At 42.5% G+C, this 21,693-nt stretch overlaps 1 protein-coding gene across 6 annotated transcripts in view; it reads right to left on the minus strand.

Annotated features, from left to right (window-relative positions):
* STX8 (syntaxin 8) overlaps positions 1–21,226 on the minus strand; it is a 206,946-nt gene extending 185,720 nt beyond the window's left edge. For 4 of the 6 annotated variants that reach the window (XM_019982051.2, XM_070774342.1, XM_070774343.1 and 1 more), the window contains exons 1-3: positions 21,100–21,225; positions 11,071–11,170; positions 2,710–2,804 (exon numbers count right to left, since the gene is read on the minus strand). In XM_019982051.2, coding sequence (XP_019837610.1) covers positions 2,710–2,804; positions 11,071–11,170; positions 21,100–21,116 — 212 coding nt within the window. In that variant the 5' untranslated portion in view covers positions 21,117–21,225. Of the gene's footprint in view, positions 1–2,709; positions 2,805–11,070; positions 11,171–21,099 lie in introns of all 6 variants that reach the window. The other 2 variants (XM_019982050.2, XM_070774340.1) reach the window with 1 other exon arrangement.
* Positions 21,227–21,693: the final 467 nt, after the last annotated feature.

A 21,693-nucleotide genomic window follows, 5' to 3' on the forward strand; every position in this document is an offset into this window, starting at 1 on the left:
ACCCACCCAAACAGTCTAATAATACGAGCCTACCAGGCCTGACAAGTTGCTATATGATACATCTTAAATCTGGATGATAACTGCCCTAGAATTATCTCAGATAACCACCACAGAATTATCTTAAATGTTTGGGAAGAGGAAGGTCAGGGAGAGGGAAGATGTAAGAAACAAGACTAATTAAATAGAGGCCTGAGTAATACAGAAGCTACCTCCTTCTTCCCGGTCTAAGAAACCGTCTCCCTGAAAAATCCAGAGGTTAATGAGCGCCCCCTGGTGGCTCAGATAGTAAAGACTCTGCCTGCAGTGCAGGAGACGCGGGTTGGAAAGGTCCCCTGGAGAAGGAAACAGCAACCGACTCTAGTATTCTTGCCTGGAGAATTCCACGGGCAGATTAGCCTGGCGGACTACAGTCCATGGGGTCGCTAAGAGTGGGACAGGACTGAGTGACTAACACTTTCACTTTCCCATAGGGCGATTCTCTAAATTCCATCCCTAGCTGTGGTTGCCGTTCCAGTAGAAAGAGGCCCTATTATTTTATTTAAAAACAAAACAGAATCTTCAAGAAAGTTGTTATATTCCAGTTGAGTGCTTGATTTCTCCTAGGAAAGTCTAAATTATTCACATGATGGTCCTTAAATACTTTCATAATATATTTAATAACTCGGTTTGGTGTTTTTATTTATTTTTTATTTATTTATTTATTTTTTTTTGGTTTGGTGTTTTTAAATGTCTGGTGCTTAATTCAGCAAACTCTGAGATCGCCACGAAACCAGATGCCACAAGATTTCAAAATGTGGTTAGACTGCAAGCATTTAGAAGAACAAAGTCAATTATTATTGCACCATGCTTGGTACGCCTTATAATTAATAACTAGCAGAAATTATTAATAGAAGTAAAAGTTATTAATTTATATCTTCTTGCACCATAGGTTTAGCACATAAATATTATAAGATGTGCTATGTCTGGGGGTTTCCCAGGTGGCACTAGTGGTAAAGAATCTACCTGCAATCCAAGAGATATCAGAGACACAGGTTCGATCCCTGAGTTGGAAGATCCCCTGGAGGAGAGCATGGCAACCCACTCCAGTATTCTTGCCTGGAGAATTCCCATAGACAGAGGAGCCTGGCGAGCTACAGTTCACAGGGTTGCACAGATTTGGACACAACTGAAGCGACTTAGCACACATGCACACATTATAAGATGAGTAATAATCAGTTACCTATTAGCAAATACAGTTATTAATATTAAATCAGGAAACAATATTTAGCTATGTTTCTAATATACAATTTAGGTAATACTAAAATGAGTTTGCACACCTCGAGCCCATGTGCAGACTTCCAAGCACTTGGTAGAGAAAACAGCTCTGCTAACTTGAGGTCAATATATTAAAACTTGTGGATTTTGATAAAATAAAAATTCCTTACATAATAAACTAATTGGGCAGTAACAAACCATACCAGACGGAGGGTAAAGTTACAAACTGAACATATCAGAATGCCCTAATTGTGTTAAAAATAAGGCCTCAATTGTTCACTGAAATTAAACTTTTATTTGAAACTTACTGGGTAAATAACTGAATACTAGAAATCATGCAACTATCTAAACCAACCTCTCTGGTGACATATAAGGATGATACTTGGAGAAAATACATTTTCACATCTTCTATTGTTTTATCTAAAAAGCTACATTTTCACCATGCTTAAAATTCGGCAGTAACAATCCATTTCCTGAGATACCAAAGTCTGGGTTTTTGGTATGAACCATGGATAAAGGAAAGGGATGGTAAGAGAGGCCCAGTTTGAGGTCAGATGTAAACTCAGATTTAAGGGATTAGTTTTATGTAACAGATCACATATATTTTCCCAAATTGATCAGATCATGAATTTCTAAAAAAATAAAAAGATTTTAATAGTTGACATCGTTGGTAGGAAGTAGAGGTGATGTCACAACTGACTTCACACAGGTGCCTCCTATGAGTGAAGTGAGTGAGTGAAGTCGCTCAGTCGTGTCCAACTCTTTGCGACCCCATGGACTGTAGCCTACCAGGCTTCTCCGTCCATGGGATTCCCCAGGCAAGAATACTGGAGTGGGTTACCATTTCCTTCTCCAGGGGATCTTCCCAACCCAGGGATCGAATCCAGGTCTCCCCCATTGGAGGCAGATGCTTTTATACCCCACCTAAAAAACCTCCCAAACCCGGGGTACTGTCACTTCAAGAACCATAAGGTGAAGAAGTCACATCTCAATAACCTACATAATCGGGGAGGAGAAAAGTACGGTTTCTACTGGTACGGGTCTCTTGGAAGAGAAAAGGAATTGTTCAAAACTCTGGGAACTGCATTGAGCAGAATCATGGCTCAAGAGCATCATCCAAGTTCTGCTGCTGGACTGCTTTCACCGCAGTCTAGACAGGTAGCAACGCGGGGCTCGGTGTAAACACAGCGCTAACAGAAAACATGAGCTGCCTGCACGGTCAAGGTTACACCCAACTAAGTAAGCTCTTGCTGTGCGTCTTGCTTCGCCAGCATATTCACTGTAAAACATATAACGGACCCTTAAAATAGAAATCGAGATTATAGGCAATATTTTGGAAACCAGGTCTTCCTCAAGCTGTGGAAAAAATCTGGGTGGCCCAGATTCCTTCCTTTCTTAGAATAAGACTGCTTGTCCTCCCACTCTAGCAAGAGGTGGAAATGTTTACATGGATACATCTGATGTGTTGCCACAGCTCTTAGCAATAAGTCCTTCAAAAGGGCGATCTTTTCCTTCAGTTTCTGCAACAAAGCTCTGATTGTCACGGTAAGCTGAAAAGAAAAGAACACAGCCTAAGTATGCTAGTCCAGAGGTGTGGAATCTCCTAAAAATATCATGTAAATGCTGCTTTACAAACTGACTCCATCAGGGGAAGGCTGGAAGAGACATCAAGCCTCCCAATGATAACCTCAAGATTGTATGGAATCTTAATGGTTGCCTGGGCCAGCCACCCATCTAACACTTATACCCAATCCTATGACCTGACCAGGTGGTAAGTCGGTCCATCTATGAACCCTGACTTTGCTCTCACAGTCAGCTGAATTCTGGCCCTTGAACCTTCTGATCCTATTTGTCTATCAGGAGCCACATAGGAAATTGCATGTACCTCATCTTTGTTCACCAGCAAAAACCCCACAGTTCCCTCACCCACACTGCAAAGAGCAAGATGTCAAGTCCCATGGCCATCCTGGACAGTCTTCCCTAAACACACTGGTATCCTTACAACCCATTCAAAGTTTTATAGCAGCGTGGCCTTTCTTTAAAGAGGAATGTTAACCACATATGACTCTTTTTTCCAGGAGTGTGTAAATTTTCTCTAATTTACAAACCCAGAGTCAAGTTTTGTTTGTGACTCTAAGTGCTGCCTTAAAGGATGGTAGACAGCCTCTCAGGAATTTAAAAATATGAAAAATAAAATCAACCATGGATATAATTGGAGGTATGTTGAGAAAGACAAGACTGTCCCAAGTTTCATTTGCTACCTTGTTAAAAGGAACACTTATACAACTGCAGTGAGGCAGGGGCTCTCTCCTTAGATTAGTGGGGGTCACACAAGGAAAACACAGCAGAACAGCAGAGGCTGGCCAAGCACGACATGCGTCAAGCAACCCTCAAAGGTGTCAGCAGCCAAGAAAAACCTAACCGTAACTGTTCTAATACCTCTGGGAACCACAGAAAAACCACCCACAACGTCTATGGGGAAACGCCAAGGAAGGCGGATCTTTCCTCATTCAAGAAATAAAGAGCAAAACAGACAAACAAAAGAATAATGAACACACACACACACACACACACACACACACACACACACACACACACCAGGTCTAAGAGTCTAAAAAATTAAAGATCAAAAGCATTTAACAGATGAAAAAGAATGTAGTCATTAAAAAGTATGAATGACATCTAAATTTGTTAACATAGAAAGATATCCATCGTAATTTATTAAAAGAAAAAGAAATCAAGTCATAAAATGCAATGTCACTCACAGAGAGAAAAAAACAACCCAGGAACTAAAGACATCAAAACATCAAGGGTGGTTATCTCTAAGTAGCAGGATTTCTTAATATTTTATAAGAAAACTATTATTTTCAGGAAAAAAAATTCTGTTATGAGAATTTAACAGAAGCTTTCCAAAGCACAGAAAAGGATGAAAGCCTAATTCATACTTTAGGCTAACACAACATTGGTAACGAACACTGACAGGAGATAAGAGAAAAAAAATAAGCCACTTGCCAATCTCCCCCAAGGATTATAAATGTAAAGCCTTTAAAAAATATTAGCAAAGCAAATTCAGAATTACATTAAAAATGACAGCATGCCATCACCAAGCAGAATTTATCTGAGCAATTTAAAAATACTTTGATGTTAGAAGATCTAATAATACAGCTAATAGTATTAATAACTAAAGTTATGAGTGGTATTAACAACTAAAAATAGAATAAACATATGATTAATACAACACAGGGGAAATTAATTAAAAACATGACAAAAACAAGGAAAGAAAACTCAGAATGGGTCAGTGCTGGCCTTAACGGCAATATTATTTAACTTTGGTCTAGAGTTCTAACCAATGCAATACGACAAGTTAAAAGAAATACATAAGGGCTGGAAAGAAGGAAATGAAATTATCATTATTTGCAGGTTAAAAATAGTCTATTTGGCAAAGTTAAGAGGATCAACCGAACAACGACTAGAAAAAGGTAAAGAATTCATGGTGGTGATCAATCACAAAATGAAAAAATCCAGGGCATTCCTAAATTCAGGTAGGAAGAACTCTTCTAAAAATTATTTTTAAACATCATTAACAATATCAACAAAATCTGAAACATATCTAGCACAGTGTCTGGCCTATAGTAATTGCAGGAAATACTGCTGAAGGAATGAGTGAAGGGAAAGAATCAATACTGCAAAAATGTAAATGCTCCCCAATTTAATCTATAAATATACTACACATCGATCCAAAATCCCGTGTGCAGTGCTTTTATTAGAGCTGCTGCTGCTGCTGCTAAGTCACTTCATTCGTGTCCAACTCTTTGCGACCCCATAGACAGCAGCCCACCAGGCTCCCCCGTCCCTGGGATTCTCAAGGCAAGAACACTGGAGTGGGTTGCCATTTCCTTCTCCAATGCATGAAAGTGAAGAGTGAAAGTGAAGTCGCTCAGTTGTGTCCGACTCTTAGTGACCCCACGGACTGCAGCCTACCAGGCTCCTTCGTCCATGGAATTTTCCAGGCAAGAGTAATGGAGTGGGTTGCCATTGCCTTCTCTGAGAGGAGGTGGTAAATGAGGCACAGCACAAAATTCTTTTTAATAAAGCTATGCAGGGCTTCCCTGGTGGCTCAGTGGTGAAGTCTGTCTGCCAGTGCAGGAGACACGGGTTTGATTCCTGATCCGGGCCGATCCCACATGCCGTACATCGAACAACAAAGCCTGTGCACCGCAACTGTTGAGCCTGTGCTCTAGAGCCTGGGAGCTGCAACTCCTAGAGCGCCCTAGAGCCTGTGCCCCACAACAAGAGAAGCCACTGAAATGAGATGCCCACCTGCCAAAACTAGAGAGTAGCCCCCACTCTTCACAACTAGAGAAAAGCCTGTGTAGCAATGAAGACCTAGCACAGCACCCCCCCTCTCCAAGTAAACTAAGTAAAGCTATGCAAAACTGCTGTTAGAGGAGGATAAATGAAGGGAGATATAGAAAGATCCGGACAAGGCAATGGCACCCCACTCCAGTACTCCTGCCTGGAAAATCCCATGGATGGAGGAGCCTGGTAGGCTGCAGTCCATGGGGTCGCTAGAGTCAGACACAACTGAGCGACTTCACTTTCACTTTTCACTTTCATGCACTGGAGAAGGAAATGGCAACCCACTCCAGTGTTCTTGCCTGGAGAATCCCAGGGACGGGGAAGCCTGGTGGGCTGCCATCTATGGGGTCGCACAGAGTCGGACACGACTGAAGCGACTTAGCAGCAGCAGCAGCAGCATAGAAAAATCAAGGATATGTGTTACAAAGGTGGCCTTAAACAATCAGATGTTACATCTTTATTAAAAAAACTACAAGAGTGTGATGCTAGCAGTTACCAATGGCTTCATTAGTGCAAAAGAACAGAATGTCCATAAACAGTGCAGCTGTGGAAAAATTGAGTGAATGAAATAGGAAATATTTCATACTTCGGTAGGGATTAATAATTAAGCAAATGGGAAAAAATTATAATACACAAAACAAATTTCAAATATTGTAAAGATTTCTGTGTTCTAAAAATTTTTAAAAAAAAAAAGAGGAGGAAAGTTTAAAGAAAATTTAGGTAATTAGACAAAGTATTTCTGTTAATATAATCCCTGAGTATGAAAAGTCTTTCTAACTATTACTCCCCTTCTCCTATAAGAAAAGGCCATGAATAAAAACAGTGATAATTTCAAGTAAAATTTAAAAACAAGTATGTATATTTTTTAAAGTCATTTATAAAATCAAAATCCAAATTAATAGAAAAAATATTTGTATCAAATGTGCCAAATCAAAGCTTAATCCAAGCTTAGTTAACAAATAGGTAAGAAACACTTGGAAATTAAGAAATAATAAGCTAGGTTAAGAACATGTATAGGAATGTAACAGGCAATTCATAAAGGAAGAAATACAAACATCCAAAAAATATATGAAAAGATGCTCAATGGCATAAGTAACTTTTAAAATGTATATTAAACTATTGTATACTTAACAGAGAAAGATTTTTTTTTAAGTTTATCAGAATTGGTATAGACATGTGAATCTGAGACATTTTTAAAATGCTTAAAATTTTATATAACCTAAATCCAGAAAGCCTATATTGAGGAATTTAATCTAACCTGGGCAATATTCAGCCACATGGAAAACTCATTTTTATAATTCAGTTCAGTCGCTCAGTCATGTCTGACTCTTTGCGACCTCATGGACTGCAGCACACCAGGCTTCCCTGTCCATCACCAACTCCCAGATCCTACTCAAACTCATGTCCATTGAGTCAGTGATGCCATCCAACCATTTCATCCTCTGTCGTCCCCTTCTCCTCCCGCCTTCAATCTTTCCCAGCATCAGGGTCTTTTCCAATGAGTCTATTCTTTGCATCAGGTGGCCAAAGTATTGGAGTTTCAGCTTCAACATCAGTTCTTCCAATGAATTCAGGACTGATATCCTTTAGGATTGACTGGTTGGATCTCTTTGCTGTCCAAGGGACTCTCAAGAGTTTTCTCCAACACCACAGTTCAAAAGCATCAATTCTTTGGCACTCCGTTTTCTTTATAGTCCAACTCTCACATTCATACATGACCACTGGAAAAACCACAGCTTTGGCTAGACGGACCTTTGTTGGCAAAGTAATGTCTCTGCTTTTCAATATGCTGTCTAGATTGGTCATAACTTTCCTTCCAAGGAGCAAGTGTCTTTTAATTCGATGGCTGCAATCACCATCTGCAGTGATTCTGGAGCCCAAAAAAATAAAGTCTCTCACAGTTTCCATTTGCCCATCTATTTGCCATGAAGTGATGGGACCAAATGCCATGATCTTAGTTTTATGAATGTTGAGTTTCAAGCCAACTTATTCACTCTCTTCTTTCAATTTCATCATGAGACTCTTTAGTTCTTTTTTGCTTTCTGCCATAAGGGTGGTGTCACCTGTGTATCTGAGGTTATTGATATTTGATATTTCTCCCGGCAATCTTGATTCCAGCTTGTGCTTCATCTAGCCCTTGCTGCTGCTGCTGCTAAGTCGCTTCAGTCGTGTCCGACTCTGTGCGACCCCAGAGACGGCAGCGCAGCAGGCTCCCCCGTCCCTGGGATTCTCCAGGCAAGAACACTGGAGTGGGTTGTCATTTCCTTCTCCAATGCATGAAAGTGAAAAGTGAAAATGAAGTCGCTCAGTCGTGTCCGACCCTCAGCGACCCCATGGACCGCAGCCTACCAGGCTCCTCTGTCCATGGGATTTTCCAGGCAAGAGTACTGGAGTGGGATGCCAGTGCCTTCTCCCATCCAGCCCTTAGTCAAATGATTTATTGGGCTTCCCAGGTGGTGCTAGTGGTAAAGAATCCGCCTGCCAATTCAGGAGACATAAGAGATGCGGAATAGATCCCTGGGTTGGGAAGATCCCCTGGAGAAGGGCATGGCAACCCACTCCAGTATTCACGCTTGGAGAATCCCACGGACAGAGGAACCTGGTGGGCTATAGTCCATAGGGTCATACAGAGTCAGACACGACTGAAGTGACTTAGCAGAATGGTTTATCATCAGAAGATGATACTGGTTGAATGGATCAGGGATCTAAATGTAAAAAATGAAACCATGAATTTGCTAGAAGAAATCAGGAACAAATGCCTTTATAACCTACAAGTAGCAAAAGCTATAAGTGAAAATGCAGAGGCAATTAAAAACTGATAGTCAACTTTATAAAAAAAAAAAAAAACTAAAACTTTCATATGATGAAGCTACCATGGCAAAGTCAAGCAACAAATGATAAAGGAGAGGAAATAATTACAATATATCAGAAAGAGCTAATCTCCCTAATACATAAGAGCTCTTAAAAATTAAAAAAAAAAAAAAAACAATAATCCAATGTAAAAAAATGGGCAAAAGATAGGGAATTAATTTACAGAATATATATATATATATATATAGTGCTTATGAATGTGAAAACATACTTCACTTCATATCATGAAAAGCGCAAATTTAAAACCACACTGGAAGGTGAAGGAGATTAACAGGTACAAACTTTCAGTTACAAAGTAAGGAAGTCAAGGGAACATAATGTACAGCATAGGGAATATAGTCAGTAATATAATAATTTCATATGGTAAGATGGTAACTAGACTTATCTGGTAATCACACTATAATGTACAAAAATATCAAATCCCTATGCTGCATACTTAAAACCAATATAATATTATAATTCAATTATGCCTCCATTTAAAAAATGAATAAAATAAAATTACACTAAAATATTTTATCTCACCTAGGTTGGCAAAAAATTCAGGAAATTGACAACGCCCTCTGCTGGCCAACCTGGGAAGCCAAAGGTGACAACCCCTGTGGAGGGTAATTTGGCAACAGATTAAAAAAAAAAAGAAATCACAAATGCCCTGGTTCTGAGAATTCACTCTTAAAAGAATCTCAAAAAAAAAAAAAAAAAAAATCACAAAGTTATGTATTGCAGCATTATTCTTAAGAGCAAAATACAGGAAGCAATCTAAATGCCTATTCTTAGGAGACAGGTTAATGAACTACAGTACACACAATAGGGGTTTCCTTGGTGGTTCAGTGGGAAAGAATCTGCTGCCAATGCAGGAGACTTGGGTTAGATCTCTGGGTCGGAAAGGTCTCCTGGAGAAGGAAATGGCAACCCACTCTAGTATTCTTGCCTGGGAAATCCCATGGACAGAGGAGCCTGGTGTGCTGCAGTCCATGGGGAAACAAAGGAATCAGACACAATTTAGCGCTAAACAGCAACACACAAGAGAGCACTACAAAGTCCTGAGAACAACCAAAAAGATCTCAACGAATTAACATTTCTATGATACTGCTGTTAGGTGAAAAGAGCAAGAGACAAAAGAGTAACGCGCGCGCACACACACACACACACACACACCCGGATGCTAATTTCCACAAGTAACACAGGAAGAATAAATGAGAAATTAAGTTAAAAAAGAAAGGATTACTCTAAGAAGTAGTTGAAGAAGGCAAGAAAAAGGGTGGAATGGAGACAAGACTTTGAGTACACCTTTATATATAATATGACTTCTGTACTATATAAATGTTTTACATATTTAAAATTTAAGGGCAGGGAAAAAAGTAAACCCTGAAAATGAGTATCAATAGATACAGAGGAGAGCATAAGATACAGAAAAAAATAATCAATTCTCATATCTTTAAAACAGAATAACCTTAGTATCCTTAGTGGGATATTCTAAATTTTAAAAATAACAATAAAGAGACTCAAACTACACTTAGCATATGTAGTGGTGCTTCTGTAATGATTCTGAAAACTTTTTTGTATAAACTATGAGAGAGACCGGGCTTCCCATGTAGCTCAGCAGGTAAAGAATCCACCTGCAATGCAGGAGACTCTGGTTTGATCCCTGGGTCAGGGAGATCCGCTGGAGAAGGGACAGGCTACCCACTCCAGTATTCTTGAGCTTCCCTGGTGGCTCAGCTGGTAAAGAATCTGCTCACAATGTGGGAGACCTGGGTTCGATCCCTAGGTTGGGAAGATCCCACAGAAAAGGGAAAGGCTACCCACTCCAGTTTTTGGCCTGGAGAATTCCATGGACTATATAGTCCATGGGGTCACAAAGAGTCGGACATGACCGAGTGACTTTCACTCCTAAGAGAGACCAAATGTGCAAGAACATATCAATGCTTGTGGAAATCGGGGTTCTCACTGCAGGAAAAGGAAAACATTAATTTGGAATGGGGAAGTTACAAAGAAACCTGTGATGCTGGATTAGAATCAAAGGAATTGGCATGGACTCAGGATTTGCTCAAAAAAACCTTGCCAAATCCCACCACTGTCTTTTTTACAGCCTGAAAGCAAAGGATGATCATGTTTAAACGTAAAATGTAAAAAAAGAAAAAAGACTATCATCGTTTTGTTGAGAATGGTTACTCAAAGAGGTGAGAACTTGCCTCTTGTTCTGCAGAGCCTGATAGATTTACCACCTGGGAGACAGTGTACCAACTCTGGAACTCGACTATAAAACTGTTAGCAGCTTTTAAGATAAAATAGGAGAAATTAAAGAGATGCCCTGCTTCATTTGGTCTCAGTGATTAAGTTAACAATGAATGGATTGGTTGTAATGTCCATTTGACCTATGGCAACCCACTCCAATATTCTTGCCTGGAGAATTCCATGGACAGAGGGGTCTGGTGGGCCTACAGTGCATGGAGTCACAGAGAGTCAGACACGACTGAGTGACTGACACACACAGGTTGTTACACATACAGCCTCTGAAAGGGGAGAGTTTTCAGACCTCAGAGCTCAAACAAATCCTCTGAAGGGCCCAGTCTCTCCTGGCCTTACCTTGGTTGTATTTTCACCATTTCTTTCATACTGATTTCGCTGCTGAATTTTCTCGGCAATCTCTTGTGCAATTTGGCAGGTAGAATCGTAGGTGGAGAACCTGCATCAGAGTCATAAAGGGACAGACATGTTGAAAGTTCCTTAAAGGAAATGTCAGCGTAATCTAAAGTTGCAGTGTGTAATTCTAGTCATGACAGTGAACAGGCAGGGAGGATGATAAGAGGGGCAGTGAAGGCGTACACGCGGTGAATGGTAACTCACTATGGGATGGGTTCGGTCTCCACTCTTCGTTTGTAATAACTCACTCCACCCACACAAGAACACTGGGAGCTGGGTCCCCATCCCCAGCATATACTTGAGAAAAATCAGGCACAGGGAGATAGAGCCACTTGCCCAATGGGCTCCTCCAGCAGCAAACCCCGGCTGCCTGGCCTCTGTGCTGGAGCCTGTCTGTGCTCCTGACCACTGTGCTCTCTGGCCGCTGATAAAGCATCCCAATGCATTCATTTACAAAACGTTCAGCAAAGATTTCTGGAGAGCTCAGCACTGCTCCAGGCATGGGAGAATACAGCAAACAATGAACTCAAGAGACCCCACAGAGACTGAGACAGAACTGTGTTTGAGTATCTCCTGTGGAGGTACAGGTCAGCAGTGGACTGCCGCAGGGCAGAGGCTCTGGGTGCAGCAGAGCTGGGTATGGCATAAGCCCTATTGGAGGAGGTCACCATTAAACCCAACATAGAGCTGCCAGAACTTACACAGGACTAGGGAAATAGACTCTTGGAGGGCACAAACAGAACCTTGTATGCACCAGGAACCAGGAGAAAGGAGCAGTGACCCCACAAGAGACTGACCCAGACTTTCCCAGGAGTCTCCGGTGGAGGCGTGGGTCGGCCAGCTGCAGGGTTGGGGGCACTGAGTGTAGCACTGCATGCATGGGACCTTTTGAAGGAGGTCGCTATTATCTTCAGTAACCTCCACCATAGTATGGCCCCAGGTAAAGAACAGGGAGGGAACACAGCTTCACCCATCAACAGAAAATTGGATTAAAGATTTACTGAGCATGGTCCCACAATCAGAACAAGACCCAGTTTCCCCCTCAGTCAGTCTCTCCCATTAGGAAGCTTCCATCAGCCTCTTATCCTCCATCAGATGGCAGACAAACTGAAAACCACAAAAAAACAGAAAACTAACCAATCTGATCACATGGACCACAGCCTTGTCTAACTCAATGAAATTATGAGCCATGCCGTACAGGGCCACCCAAGATGGACAACGGGTCATGGTGGAGAGTTCTGACAAAATGTGGTCCACTGGAGAAGGAAATGGCAAACCACTTCAGTATTCTTGCCTTGAGAACTCCATGAACAGTATGAAACGGCAAAAAGATAGGACACCGAAAGATGAACTCCCCAGGTCGGTAGGTGCCCAATATGCTACTGGAGATCAGTGGAGAAATAACTCCAAAAAGAATGAAAAGACAGAGCCAAAGCAAAAACAACACCCAATTGTGGATGTGACTGGTGATAGCAGTAAAGTCCAATGCTGTAAAGAGCAATATTACATAGGAACCTGGAATGTTGGGTCCATGAATCAAGGCAAACAGGAGATGGCAAGAGTGAATGTTGACATTTTAGGAATCAGTGAACTAAAATGGACTGGAATGGGTGAATTTAACTCAGATGAACATTTTATCTACTACTGTGGGCAAGAATCCCTTAGAAGAAATGGAGTAGCCATCATAGTCAACAAGAGTCCAAAATGCAGTACTTGGATGCAATCTCAAAAACAACAGAATGATCTCTGTTCATTTCCAAGGCAAACCATTCAATATCATGGTGATCCAAGTCTATGCCCTGACCAGTTATGCTGAAGAAGCTGAAGTTGAATGGTTCTATGAAGACCTACAAGATCTTCTAGAACTAACAACCAAAAAAAATGTCCTTTTCATTACAGGGGACTGGAATGCAAAAGTAGGAAGTCAAGAAACACCTGGAGTAACAGGCAAATTTGGCCTTGGAGTACGGAATAAAGCAGGGCAAAGGCTAATAGAGTTCTGTCAAGAGAACGCACTGGTCATAGCAAACACCCTCTTCCAACAACACAAGAGAAGTCTCTACACATGGACATCACCAGATGGTCAATGCTGAAATAAGACTGATTATATTCTTTGCAGCCAAAGATGGAGAAGCTCTATACAGTCAGCAGAAAAAAGACCAGGAGCTGACTGTGGCTCAGATCATGAACTCCTTATTGCCAAATTCAGACTTAAATTGAAGAAAGTAGGGAAAACCAGTCGGAGAAGGCAATAGCATCCCACTCCAGTTCTCTTGCCTGGAAAATCCCATGGACGGAGGAGCCTGGTAGGCTGCAGTCCATGGGGTCGCTAGGAGTTGGACACGACTAAGCCACTTTACTTTCACTTTCATGCATTGGAGAAGGAAATGGCAACCCACTCCAGTGTTCTTGCCTGGAGAATCCCAGGGACGGGGGAACCTGGTGGGCTGCTGTCTATGGGGTCGCACAGAGTCGGACATGACTGAAGTGACTTAGCAGCAGCAGCAGCAGCAGGGAAAACCAGTAGACCATTCAGGTATGACCTAAATCAAATCCCTTACAATTATACAGTGGAAGTGACAAATAGATTCAAGGGATTAGATCTGATAGACAGAGTGCCTGATGAACTATGGATGGAGGTTCGTGACATTGTACAGGAGACAGGGAACAAGACCATCCCCAAGAAAAGAAATGCAAAAAAGCAAAATGGCTGTCTGAAGAGGCCTTAGAAATACCTGTGAAACAAAGAGAAGTGAAAAGCAAAGGAGAAAAGGAAAGATATAATACCCATTTGAATGCAGAGTTCCAATGAACAGCAAGGAGAAATAAGAAAGCCTTCCTCAGTGATGAGTGCCAAGAAACAGAGGAAAACAATAGAATGGGAAAGACTAGAGATCTCTTCAAGAAAATTAGAGATACCAAGGGAACATTTCATGCAAAGATGAGCACAATAAAGGACAGAAATAGTATGCACCTAACAGAAGCAGAAGATATTAAGGAGAGGTGGCAAAAATACACAGAAGAACTGTACAAAAAAGATCTTCATCACCTAGATAATCACGATGGTGTGATCACTCACCTAGAGCCAGACATCCTGGAATGTGAAGTCAAGTGGGCCTTAGGGAAGCATCACTACAAACAAAGCTAGTGGAGGTGATGAAATTCCAGCTGAGCTATTTCAAATCCTAAAAGATGATGCTGTGAAAGTGCTACACTCAATATGTCAGCAAATTTGGAAAACTCAGCAGTGGCCACAGGACTGGAAAAGGTCAGTTTTCATTCCAATCCCAAAGAATGCTCAAACTACTGCATAATTGCACTCTTCTCACATGCTAGTAATGTTCAAAATTCTCCAATCCAGGCTTCAATAGTATGTGAACTGTGAACTTCCAGATGTTCAAGCTGGATTTAGAAAAGGCAGAGGAACCAGAGATCAAATTGCCAACATCCGTTGGATTACCGAAAAAGCAAGAGAGTTCCAGAAAAACATCTGCTTCTGCTTTATTGACTGTGTAGATCACCACAAACTGTGGAAAATTCTGAAAGAGATGGGAATACCAGACCTGCCTCTAGAGAGATCTGTATGCAGGTCAGGAAGCAACAGTTAGAACTGGACATGGAACAACAGACTGGTTCCAAATAGGAAAAGGAGTACGTCAAGGCTGTATATTGTCACCCTGCTTATTTAACTTATATGCAGAGTACATCACGAGAAACGCTGGGCTGGATGAAGCACAAACTGGAATCAAGATTGCCGAGAGAAATATCAAATATCAATAACCTCAGATATGCAGATGATACCCACCCTTATGGCAGAAAGCAAAGAAGAACTAAAAAGTCTCTTGATGAAAGTGAAAGAGGAGAGTGAACAAGTTGGCTTAAAACTCAACATTCAGAAAACTAAGATCATGGCATTTGGTCCCATCACTTTATGGCAAATAGATGGGGAAATAATGGAAACAGTGAGAGACTTTATTTTGGGGGACTCCAAAATCACTGCAGATGAAATTGCAGTGACTGCAATTCATGGTGAATGCAGCCATGAAATTAAAAGACTCCTTGGAAGAAAAGTTATGACCAACCTAGACAGCATATTAAAAAGCAGAGACATTACTTTGCCAACAAAGGTCCTTCTAGTCAAGGCTATGGTTTTTCCAGTAGTCATGTATGGATGTGAGAGTTGGACTAGAAAGAAACCTGAGTGCCGAAGAATTGATGCTTTTAAACTGTGGTGTTGGAGAAGACTCTTGAGAGTCCCTTGGACAGCAAGGAGATCCAACCAGTCAATCCTAAAGGAAATCAGTCCTGAATATTCATTGGAAGGACTGATGCTGAAGCTGAAGCTCCAATACTTTGGCCACCTGATGCGAAGCACTGACTCAATGGAAAGACCCTGTTGCTGGGAAAGATTGAAGGCAGGAGGAGAAGGGGACGACAGAGGATGAGATGGTTGGATGGCATCACTGACTCAATGGACATGAGTTTGAGTAAACTTCGGGAGTTGGTGATGGACAGGGAAGGCTGGCATGCTGCAGTCTGTGGGGTCGCAAAGAGTCAGACATGACTGAGGAAATGGACTGAACTGAAGAAAGAAAATAAGGCAGGATAAAAGGATGGAGAGTGAGAGGCCAGGAGAGCAGCTATTTAGGGAAGAGCCCTACAGAACAACAGGTAACATAATGCTCTGAGGACAAAGGACACACACCCACCTGACACAGGAATTCTCTCGAAACACATCCTGAGCTCTGTTTGCTATTCAACAGGGGTGAGGGCTTTGAAAGGCTCACAGTGAATGTCTAACAGTCCCTTAATTTTTCCTTTGCTAACAGCCTTTTCACTTTTTATCTGTTTCAGAAAATATCTAAGTGTGTATAGACATTTCATGTCTTCTAAAGGGTGGAGACTATGAATACATGACAGAAATATTTCCCAGGACTGTGCCAATAAACAGTATTTAGATCTCCTGTGGAATCTAATGTTCCAGTTTTTGTCTGAAAAAAATAAACAAGCCATTTCTTAAAATCTTTGAATTCCCATGTGTCACCTGAACACTGAGGGGACCTGGCAAATGTCTTTCTAAACAAAGAGAAAAAAACAATTTCCAGTCCTTTCCCTGAGGAATCTTACTATAGTAATGATAACTATGGCTAACAACTGAGTACCTGATCTGGGTCAGGTTCCATGCTAAGAGCTTTACATTTTAAATTTAATAAGGATCCAGTGAGGTAGTGTAACCTATGGGGCCTTCCTGGAATAGACCCCTACCTCCATGTCTTCCACCTGCCTCTTGTCTATAGAAAAGCTTTAGCCTCCTAGGCCTTCCTTGAGTTCCAAAGAGTAAATTTGGAGAAGAAAGAAAATGCAGAAAGAAAGGAAAACACTCAAGCGAGACAAAATAAGAATAGTTTAGCCATTAAGCAAAGTCAAGGACCTTTACTTCCTCTTCAAGGGTGGTAGAAGAGCCACCTTTTCTGAGCCGTGTCCTTCAAGCTGTCTTGCAGATGCTGAAACCCCCAGCAGGCAGACGATTTTAACCGTCCCCAGCCCCGGCGCCCCCAAGCCTGTGGAACCCAGACCGGTTTTGGAACCACAGGTTGATGATGCTGATTCTTAATTACCTCACCACCACAATCAGAAGAATGTCCACGAGCTGATCACGCGCCCCACAAACTCCTCATCCCGTCTTTAAAAATCTTTCCCTGAAAATGAAAGTGTGAGTGCCTCAGTCCTGCCCGACTCTTGGCGATCCCCTGGCGGGGGCGGGGCAGGGCGGGGAAGGAACTTGCATGTGTTTGGAGCAGTGACTACCAGGACTCCTTGCTTGGCAGCGATAAACGCTGCACTTCCCTTCACCACCGCCAGGGGTCAGTAGATTGGCTTTACTGTCCACTGGTGAGCAAATTGGCTCTGTAACAGGATTAACTTACATATGTACTGTAAGTGAGTGAAGTCGCTCAGTCGTGTCCGACTCTTTGCAACCGCGTGGACTGTAGCCCACCAGGCTCCTCCGTCCATGGGATTCTCCAGGCAAGAATAGTGGAGTGGGTTGCCATTTCCTTCTCCAGGGTATCTTCCCAACCCAGGGATCGAACCCAGCTCTACCGCATTGCAGGCAGATGCTTTAACCCCTGAGCCACCAGGGAAGCCCATATGTATATGACCAACCTAGATCGCATATTCAAAAGCAGAGACATTACTTTGCCAACAAAGGTTCGTCTAGTCAAGGGTATGGTTTTTCCTGTGGTCATGTATGGATGTGAGAGTTGGACTGTGAAGAAGGCTGAGCGCCGAAGAATTGATGCTTTTGAACTGTGGTGTTGGAGAAGACTCTTGAGAGTCCCTTGGACTGCAAGGAGATCCAACCAGTCCATTCTGAAGGAGATTAGCCCTGGGATTTCTTTGGAAGGAATGATGCTAAAGCTGAAACTCCAGTACTGTGGCCACCTCATGCGAAGAGTTGACTCATTGGAAAAGACTCTGATGCTGGGAGGGATTGGGGGCAGGAGGAGAAGGGGACCACAGAGGATGAGATGGCTGGATGGCATCACTGACTCGATGGACGTGAGTCTCAGTGAACTCCGGGAGTTGGTGATGGACAGGGAGGCCTGGCGTGCTGCGATTCATGGGGTCGCAAAGAGTCGGACACGACTGAGCAACTGATCTGATCTGATATATTCATGTATACCAAAAGTGAGCAGGTGATATGAGCCAATACATAATTAAGGAAACAGGAGGCTGATAAGAAAAATTGGGTGCTGGCCCCGACTTTGCCACATTTCCCCATTTCCCCTCCATGTCGTCATCAATGAAAAGAGGTTCTTAGGTCTGGCTCTGTGGTCCCAGACCACATAAATGCAAGTCAATAATAAGGTGTAACACACCTCCTGACAGACGAGGAGTAGAAATAACAAGTGCGTATATCCGGAGTTCAGAACTGACAGAAATTACTGGCCAAGACACTTGGACCTGATAAGGCTGGGCCAAGAGGTTATACCTTGGGCTGAACCACAAGGTCAAAGCAGGGCTCTCACTCAAGCAAGAGGGAGGAGCACCTTTTAGAGGAGGTGAGAGGCACAGGAAGCAAGCAAAGATGAAAGGAAGGGAAAGAGCCTGGCATGGTCGGCTGAGGGGTGGTCCTGGGTAGGACAGTGAAGAACAAGATGGCAGAAAGGAGTTGAAGATGGTTTCTGCAGAGCCTTGAGTAGCATAATAATAAGGTTTGAAGGGAATTTGAAAACTGTGGGGTATACTTTTACAGAGAAAGTGAGGCCTTGAAGAGGTTATGTGAAATGCTTATGGCCAAAACCCCAGTTGTCTTGCTCCTAATCCTTGTGTTCTCGCCTGAGCTCTACAAACTGGTTCTGAAGTTCTTCTACACATGTGAATCACTGTCTGGTCTGCAAGTGTTCAGTTGTGCCCAACTCTTTTGTGACCCCATGGGTTGTAGCTTGCCAGGCTCCTCTGTCCATGGGATTTCCCGGCAATAATACTGGAAATAATACTGGGTTGCCCTTTCCTTCTCCAGGGGATCTTCCCACCCAGGGATCCAAGCTGCATCTCTGGCATCGGCTGGCAGATTCTTTACCACTGAGCTACCTTGGAAGCCCCTTCCATCACTGGGGACGTTTTTTAAAGCTTCCTCATACCCCAAGCATTCTGATTGAATTGGCAGGGGGCTTGCCCTAGACGTGAGGCATTGTAAAGCTCCCCAGGAGATTCCAATCTATAGCACAGCTTGAGAACCACTGGGCAACCTCATGATGGAATCAAGCACACAGGTGCCTAAGGTCCTAGTTTAGAAAAGTAACCTGAACTCCACGTGCACAAATCACTGGGAATGAAAGAAGAGTGGCAGGAGACCAGGAGAAGGCTTCTCCAGCTATTCAACTCCATAACCAGCCACCAACATTTACTTTCTGTAAACCATAAGGCTAAAAAGGATTGGACAACAGCAGAAAAGAAAAAAATAAAAATCGTGGAGATGAGTCAATAATCTGATAGGAGGAATGAAGAAAAAGTAGATGATCAGAGTTTTTTAGGTCTAAGAGACTAAGAGGATGGTGACACCATGACAGAGGCTGAGGAACTGGAATGGAGAGGGAAAAAGTGGCAAAGCTGATTAACTTTTAGCAAAGAGCCTGTTCAGAGACAGTCTCCATGCGATATTTCTATTACACAGTGAGCTTACCATTTGCTTTGATAGGCCATTAAAAGAGTAACAGTCATATTCTACTTCTAAACATGAGTAAAGCATCACTGACATGATTCTCGATAGCAGGAGGGCTAAGCTGTAATCAAGTCTGTTTTTCTAGATTTTTCTAAGTCCTATCCCCTACTCCTTTCTGCTCTCCTGATCAGCAGCCCACTTTGCAAGGAAGCTGACTGAGCACAGCAGAGTCCCCCAGTGTTTCACTTTCAACAAACATGAGAAGCTGCTAAGTTAAACTACTTGAGAGTAGCAGGAGAAATTATCCGCACTTTTGCACATTAACCGTGGAAGAGGCCTAGGGGTTTGGGGATAGTTTCCACCCACCTAAATGGATACCCTGGGACCTCTACCTTATTTCTGAGCTGTATTTCCTACCTTATGTGTAAAATGAGGGAATTAGCCTCCATGAAGTGGAGGGCAACTTAGCCATCTGTATCAACGGCCTTAAAGATGTTCATACTCTTGGACCCAGTAGCTCCACTTCTAGGAAGTGGAGTCAAGGAAGTAAGTCAAGGAAGTGAGAGATGGTTCCAAGGGGCAGTCTTCCCAATTAAAAAAAAATAAAAGCAAAAAAACCCTAGTATTTTTTTAAAACATACAAAGGTACAATGATTAAATCACACTCCATTATGGTTATTCACATGATACACTATTAAGCAACATAAAGATTGTGTTTTCGGTGAATATTTGTGATACACAGAATGGCCCTTGTTTCTATAAAATACATTATATACATACATATATTATACAAAGTAATAAATTCATTTAAAAAGTCAACAACAGCAATTATTCCAGATAGAATTAAAGATTTTTTTTTTTTCCTCTGCAAATATTCAGTATTTTCTAAATTTTTCTATCAGGGTGTTAAAATTAGGTGAAAAAAAAAAATAGTATGGAATTAGTTAAGCCATTGGTCCAGACAATCCAGATCCTAGGCAGATTAACTTTGATCTTGCAAAGTTAATCTATTAATATCCAGACTGTCTGCAACTTAACTATAAACTATGTTAGAAGTACTAATGTGAGACATATTCTCCAAAAAGAACTTTGTAGAGCTAGAGGGTTTTTAATTAGTAAACAAAAAGCTCAAGTAAATATGCTATTGCAGTAGGTTCCTTGGATCGGAATTTATGTCTCTCATCATTCAGATCCTAGGGACTTGACTGTTGAAAAAAAGACTCTTCTCAGCTATTGTTTTACTGCATAAGTTGCTGCTGTAGATACTGAGGTGAGGATATAATACCTTATCAACAACAGGCATAATTTCCTTCCCAGACTCCGGTTAGTTTTCTTTGAAGGGCGCACAAGATCTAGACCCCAGCGTCAACTGGTTACTAACTCGCGGACTCCCGTGAATTCTGAACCTCGGTTTCGCTACCGGCGAAATAAGGAAATTCACCAGAGGGACTGGCGTTCCACAAAAAAGGTTACTCTGTGCTTCACTTTCACAGGAGTCCCGGGGAAGCCTGCATTAGCCAGCTCCACCACCAGGATGGAGATGCGGCTCAGAGATTTGGCGCTGGAACTCCCCCAAGTGTACACCGCGTCTCCCACCCCAGCCACCCCTGCAGGACCGAGAGTGGCGGCGGGATGCGGAGGAGCGCAGCCCCTCAACCCCCGGCTCTCAGCGGCAGAAGGATCCCTGCTACCCCACCCCTCATTCCGAAAGGCCGCCGTCCCCAATGCCTAGCGATCACCCGCTCCCCGGAAGCCTGGCCTCCCCCGAGACCGTCCGCGCGCTGCCGCCCTCACCCGGGGCTCACCAAGGGTCCGGGGCCATGGTGCAGTCTCCGCCCGCAGCTCGGACACTTCCTGCTCGCAGCAGCTGACTACGGCGGCCCGCGCGGCTCAGACCCCGCGGCTCGACCCGTGCGCGCCCGGAACTCGGAGTTTGCAATATACGTACCCTAAGGCCTCCAATCTATTGATACGAGAAAAAGGAAAGCGCTTCCCCGGGGACTGAGGGCTGGACCAGTTTGCGTCCATTAAGAGACGCGAACAGCTGGGTGCAATTCAAATAAAATTGTTTTCGAACAAAATCCAAGCATTTTCCCCGGAAGGTGGGAGCCCCTTAAGACCTCTAGCGTTATTTAACATTTTATTCTGCTTAAAACAAAGAAAAAAAAAAAAAACTGGATTGTGGTGATAGTTGCACAATTGTATAAACTCTATTTAAATAAATTTTAGGATATGTAATTTATACCTCAATGGTTTAATTATTTTTTTATCCTGTTTCAAGGGACCCAAAGAAGTGTCAATTATATATTATAGCAGCCTTCCCAGCAGAGGCACTTAACTTTATGTTTAATTTTTAAATGCCATCAAGTACTTGATTATATCGTTACCCAAAAGGTCAC

Source organism: Bos indicus, chromosome 19, assembly GCF_029378745.1.
Source record: "Bos indicus isolate NIAB-ARS_2022 breed Sahiwal x Tharparkar chromosome 19, NIAB-ARS_B.indTharparkar_mat_pri_1.0, whole genome shotgun sequence".
Lineage (NCBI taxonomy): Eukaryota > Metazoa > Chordata > Mammalia > Artiodactyla > Bovidae > Bos > Bos indicus.